The sequence below is a fragment of the Tupaia chinensis genome, unplaced genomic scaffold, assembly GCF_000334495.1.
Source record: "Tupaia chinensis unplaced genomic scaffold, TupChi_1.0 Scaffold000646_1, whole genome shotgun sequence".
Lineage (NCBI taxonomy): Eukaryota > Metazoa > Chordata > Mammalia > Scandentia > Tupaiidae > Tupaia > Tupaia belangeri.
Window position 1 is genome coordinate 3,073,069 of NW_006160167.1, and position 6,128 is coordinate 3,079,196.

Genomic DNA, 6,128 nt, shown 5'->3' on the forward strand with positions numbered 1-6,128 from the left:
GTAATAAATTAACTTTAAAAATAGATACTACTCACACATACACACATGCAGCTCTGCTTTTTAAACCAGGAGGCTACTCCTAGGATATCTAAGGTAAGAGAAGACAGAATAATACATCTTTCTGAAGCATCACGGTTTTTTTTTTTTTCTTTCTGTTTTTCATATTAAAACCAACAGGAATTTATCATGGAGCAGAGTGTAAAAATCCACCCGACTTCATAAACTGAAACATGCAATGGCAAATAAATTGCTCCTTGTTCCTGGTCTCTTCAGAGCACATTGGGGGTATGGAGGCTCTCACCTCCTTAGGAGAAAGGTTACCAAGCACTGTGCATTAGAAATGGATTTTCCTGTCCCTCCACATTGTCAGTGACACAGAGGGAATCGCTCTTCTATATGGTTTTAGTGTTTTGCCTACTTCCCAACTTTTTATTCTTTCTGTTATTTACTGGAGCTAGAAATAGATGATCAAAATGACCAAAATAATGACAACACACCCTATTTCTGACTAAGACACAGAGCTGAACTTTGAAACAGCATTCAGGACAATCGTGTGCTCTGTATCACACAATCAGAGAGGAAGACATGTCTGTTGCTGCCATCACCCAAGCTGCTAACAGAAGGCTTGTGAAAGAGAATGAACTGGACTATAATAACCCCCTGAAGTTAGTCTTAAAGACTGTAAACTAACTTGAAAGAAATCTGCCTGACCTTCAGAGTTTTGTCCAAAATGTTAGCCATTGAAAATCTAAGAAGTGAGTTGTCTGCACAACGCAGTCATTCTCTAGCTTATTAGTCTTCTTTTATTCACTTCACAGTTTGTATCACTGTCAGAAATCATTATTATTATTATTATTATTATTATTATTGCGACAGGGCATGTATGCTTGACAGAGAGAGAGACAGGGAAAGTGAGACACACACACCCCACCCCCACCCCCCGCCGTGGGGGATGGCCATGTACCAATCCCTTCTCCTCCGTTCTCCTCTCAGGATCCTGGGCGCACACACATGTGCCTGGCATGTCTTTCAGTCCACCAGGTATGGGACCAAGCTCCTGGAGCTGGCCATGGGGAATCCAGCACCGTAATCATCACACCACCTGCTGCCCCTCGGAAACCATCTTAACAATTTCCCCCATGTTTATTGTTTGCTTCTTCCACCCTCACCTCCCAAAGTAGGGTCACTTGTATCTCTAGAACCTCGTCGAGCACTGGGCTATTTGAGTAGATGCTCAAAATATCTTTGAATTCATTTTTAATGTTCAGTGATAACACTTTCCCCCCTCACATACATTATTTCTCAAGAAATACTGAAGCCACAGAAAGGGGAAAGTGGATTTGACCTCTTCAAAAGTGCAGGCACCTATCAGAGCGAATGCCCGTGAATTCTCCGCATCCTTTGCCATCGCTGATGCCGGGTAAAGGGGAGAAGGTCTCCATCAGCCTTTGCTCATCTATTTAGGGGAATATCCCGGCTATCGACATTAGGGACTTGCCGCCAGCCCCCGCGATCACATCAGCTACCCGGTAAGCGAGCGCCTGGTTCCGGGTCCGGTCCCGCGGTGAGAGGTGAGCAGTGAGCCGGGAGCGCAGCGGAGCGCGGAGACCACAGCACCCGCGGTCACAGCAGCGCCCTACAGATTTGGGGAGAGAGCTGGGTTTGCTCTGAGGTCCACCCCACCCTTCCCCGACTACCCCTGCAGGGTCAGGTGGACACTGGGGGCAGTTTTGGACCTCCAGGGGAGTGAGCCCCCAGTCCGGGCTCGGGGGCGATGAGGCCAGAATCCTTGCTCACCTGTGCGGAACCTGCTGCTGTCGCCGGCCTTGTTGAGGGCGCTGCTAGAACAGCCCATCGCGGGGAGCGCAGCCACCTGTCGCAGCCCCTCACCGGCGTCGGCTCAGAAGCCGGGATCCGGATCGCTGGAGCCTCCAACCCCGCAGCCCAACTCCCGGCGGACACAGAGCGCAAGCGTACAGCGGAGCAAGGGGTAGACGGGTGCACTCCTGGGGGAGCAGGGAGCTGGTGTGGGTAGAAGGAGCCAGGGAAAGCAGAGTAGCAGAGAGCTGGCGGGCAAGGCAGCAGAAGAGACCAGGGTCTAGAAGGTCGGAGGAGCCAGGTGGGGAGAAGGTGGACGAAGGCCCTGCAGCAGGGATAGGGCTGATGTCGTGGGCCAAGGCCAAGCACTGAGTGGTATGATCTGAATCATCACTAAATAGCCTGGGAGGGAGGAGGTGGGCCTGGCGAGTGGCTATTGATTGGTAGACTACATGTGCGACGAGTCTTACACTTACATAACTACAGTTACAAGGAAGTCTGACACGGATACACAGTACCTAATTCACCCTCCGTATTCAACTTTTACCCATTGTCCAATCCAAGACTAGCTAGTTGCCCTGTCTCTTTAGTTTGCTTTACCCTGAAGGAGTTTCCCTAGTCTTTGTCTTTCAGGACCTTGACTTTTTCAATTTGTCTCTAAGGTGCTCAGCACAGAGGAAAATTGATAAATCAACCCCCACCTCCCCTGGGGAGATGGCCACATAATCCCTTCTCTACCATTCCCTCCTTGGGATTCTGGGCACTACACTCAGGCCTAGAGTGTTCAAGCCACCGCCAGGTCCGGACTCCCAACTGCTCAGCCCGCCAGGTGAGATCCAGCACATATCCATCATGCCACCAGCTGGCCCAATGTTCAGTGAATAAATGTAAATTAATTAATTTAAAAAAATAATAAAAAGATTAAAAAAACTAGTCATGAGAATGGCTAGCAAAAAAAAAAATTTAAAAACACTTTAAAATAAGAATGTTTATTTTAGCAGCAGGTGGTACAGAGGTTAAGATGCTGGATCCCACTTAACCAGCTGTGTGGTTTGAGTCCTGGACCCAGCAGCTTGAAAACAAGCCAGGTGCATGTGTATGCATGCCCCAAATCCCAATAGGAGGCTGGAGGAGAAGGGATTGCTGTAATGGCCAGCCCCCTTGGGGGGTGATTTCTCACTCCCCCCCTTTCATGCACATGCCCTATAGAAAATAAATAATAAAAGACTACAGGTCATTTTATTTCCTTGATTTTGATCTGTCTGATGTTTCCTCGAATAACTCTCTGTAGGTGATGCAGTTGGAGGCCAAATACAGAGGCATTATGTTGCATATTCTTATACGAGAGGCACACATCAGTTTACCCTATTATTTGTGCCGTTAACTGTGATCAGTTAAGGTAGTGCTGCCAGCTTTCTCCACCATAATGTGCCCGTTATTCTGTAACTTAGAGGTGAGACTATTCGGTTAACTAAATACCTTGTTTCTCAACAAACTTTCATCAGCTACTTTGGGCATACTTTGATATTCTTGCTTGAACATATTACTAAGGTTATCAGTGATTTTCCTAATTACGTTATTCCTTCTACATGTATTAGCTGGCATTCTACTCTAAGGAAGCACGTTCCCTCTCCCTCCATTTAAAAAATTCATTTTCGTGTATCAGTACACATTCAGGAACTTACATTATTGAATAGGCTATGTTACCATCTGTGTATGTTTGCAAGGGCTTCTATAACACCATAACACTGACAGTGCGACTTAAACAGCAGCAATTTATCGGGACCAGCAGTTAAAGTAATGGCTATGTTGGTGAACTCCCATGCAGTCAACCTTGGTTCGAGTCCCAGACCCAGCGACTTGAAACTCACCCTGGACATGTGTGCGTGTGTGCCCAAGATCCCCAGAGGAGAATGGAGAAGGGATTGTGGTGTGGCCATCTCCCCTTGGGAGTGATTTCCTGCTTTCTGTCTCTCTGTCTCTCCTGCAAGTGCATGCACCCTAGAGCAAAAATCTCTCTCGAAAAAAAAAAAAAAAAAAAAGTTCAGAATCAAGGTGTCTGGAATGAAGTTGGTTTCTTTTGAGGGCACATGTCCTTAGCCGGTATCGATGGCCATCTTCTTCATGTGACTTCCCTTGGTCTTCACTTTGCACACCTGTGTCCTAATCTTTGAAAGAATTACCTTTATTATTTCTTAAAAGAATTACTTTACTTCTCTTTATTTATTTATTTATTTACTATAATTTGACCAGACAGAGTGGGAGAGAGCAAAAGAGAGGGAGAGAGAGAGGGAAAGTGAGAAAGCAAGCTGCCAGGTCGAGGACTCAAATTGCAGATAGCTATGTGAGAGTCTGGCGCCCATAACAACCATGCCACCTGCTGGCCTCAACTTTATTATTATTTTTAAATTTGCTATAGGGCATATGCACTTACCAGAGAGACAGAGAGAAGGGGAAAAAGTGAGAAAGTCAGCCAACAGATCTGGGACTCAAATTGTAGTCAGACATGTAGGAATCCAGTGCCTTAACTATGCTACCTGCTGGCCCCTAATCTCTTCCTATAAGGATACAAATTGTGTTGGATCAGGGCCCACCCACATAACTCCTTTAAAGACTGTATTCTCAAGTACAGTCATATTGGAGGAGATACAATTCAGCTCTAACACCATCATTATTTTGATGCTCCAACTGCCTACAGTTCGGCTTATCTCCCTTTATGGTCCATGGATACACTGCTACGGGCTTTAACATACATTTAGGGGTCCTTCCTTCTTTTTCCTTCTTTCTTTACCTCCTTCCATTATTTCCTAGATCTCTCTTTTTAAAAATTGTCAGAGTGCGAGGGAGGAGTGACAGGGTCTACCTGCTCAGCTGCACTAAGGATCTAAGCATCCCATGGTCACCCAGGCACCCAGTACATACCCTGTCCGCAGCCAAGATGCCCAAGAGAAAGGTCAGCTCAGCTGAGGGGGCAGCCAAGAGTCCAAGAGATCAACCAGGTTGTCGGCTAAGCCTGCTCTTGCAGAAGCAAAAGGGAAGCCAAAAAGGCAGGAGGGAAGGAGACATCTTCAGACAAAGGGTGCAAACCAAAGGGAAAAAGGGGAGCAAAGAAAACAGGCTGAAGTGGGCAACTGAGACAGTGAAGATTTACCTGCAGATAAAGGAGAAACTAAAAATGGGGAAGAGTCCACCCTCTGATGAAGCAGGCAAGAAAGAAGTCTGAGTAATGTCATATACCATGTCTCACCAGGGGTCTCTGTCCCCCTTCTTGAACAAGCCAGGCTATTTTTATCAACTATCTTATAAATACAAGTTTTTTAGTAGCTCTAGAAAAATTTTTAAAGAGGGAATCCCACCTCATCCCATTTTTTAAGCATAAATGCTTTTTTTTTTTTAAGAGATAAAATAATTTACCTCTTAAAACGGTTATTTTTCGGAACAATCAGAAAATAGTGGGAGATTGACTTATAGGAGGCTTTGCCTCCTCCCCCCGGGGGGAGAAAGACATATTCTTCTAATGTATAATGCCCTTTATCCACAATGATATAATCTCGTTGTCTCTCTGGTGAGCATATGTGCCCTATAGCAAAAATCTCTCTCGAAAAAAAAAAAAAAAAAAAGTTCAGAATCAAGGTGTCTGGAATGAAGTTGGTTTCTTTTGAGGGCACATGTCCTTAGCCGGTATCGATGGCCATCTTCTTCATGTGACTTCCCTTGGTCTTCACTTTGCACACCTGTGTCCTAATCTTTGAAAGAATTACCTTTATTATTTCTTAAAAGAATTACTTTACTTCTCTTTATTTATTTATTTATTTACTATAATTTGACCAGACAGAGTGGGAGAGAGCAAAAGAGAGGGAGAGAGAGAGGGAAAGTGAGAAAGCAAGCTGCCAGGTCGAGGACTCAAATTGCAGATAGCTATGTGAGAGTCTGGCGCCCATAACAACCATGCCACCTGCTGGCCTCAACTTTATTATTATTTTTAAATTTGCTATAGGGCATATGCACTTACCAGAGAGACAGAGAGAAGGGGAAAAAGTGAGAAAGTCAGCCAACAGATCTGGGACTCAAATTGTAGTCAGACATGTAGGAATCCAGTGCCTTAACTATGCTACCTGCTGGCCCCTAATCTCTTCCTATAAGGATACAAATTGTGTTGGATCAGGGCCCACCCACATAACTCCTTTAAAGACTGTATTCTCAAGTACAGTCATATTGGAGGAGATACAATTCAGCTCTAACACCATCATTATTTTGATGCTCCAACTGCCTACAGTTCGGCTTATCTCCCTTTATGGTCCATGGATACA

At 45.2% G+C, this 6,128-nt stretch overlaps 1 protein-coding gene across 1 annotated transcript in view; it reads right to left on the reverse strand.

The window, feature by feature from the left end:
* Positions 1-2,241, reverse strand: part of ERICH5 (glutamate rich 5) — a 31,102-nt gene extending 28,861 nt beyond the window's left edge. Inside the window, exon 1 of the mRNA XM_006159720.3 lies at positions 1,798-2,241. Within this exon, the coding sequence (XP_006159782.1) occupies positions 1,798-1,855 (58 nt within the window). The 5' untranslated portion in view covers positions 1,856-2,241. The remainder of the gene's footprint in view (positions 1-1,797) is intronic.
* Between the last annotated feature and the right edge of the window lie 3,887 nt (positions 2,242-6,128).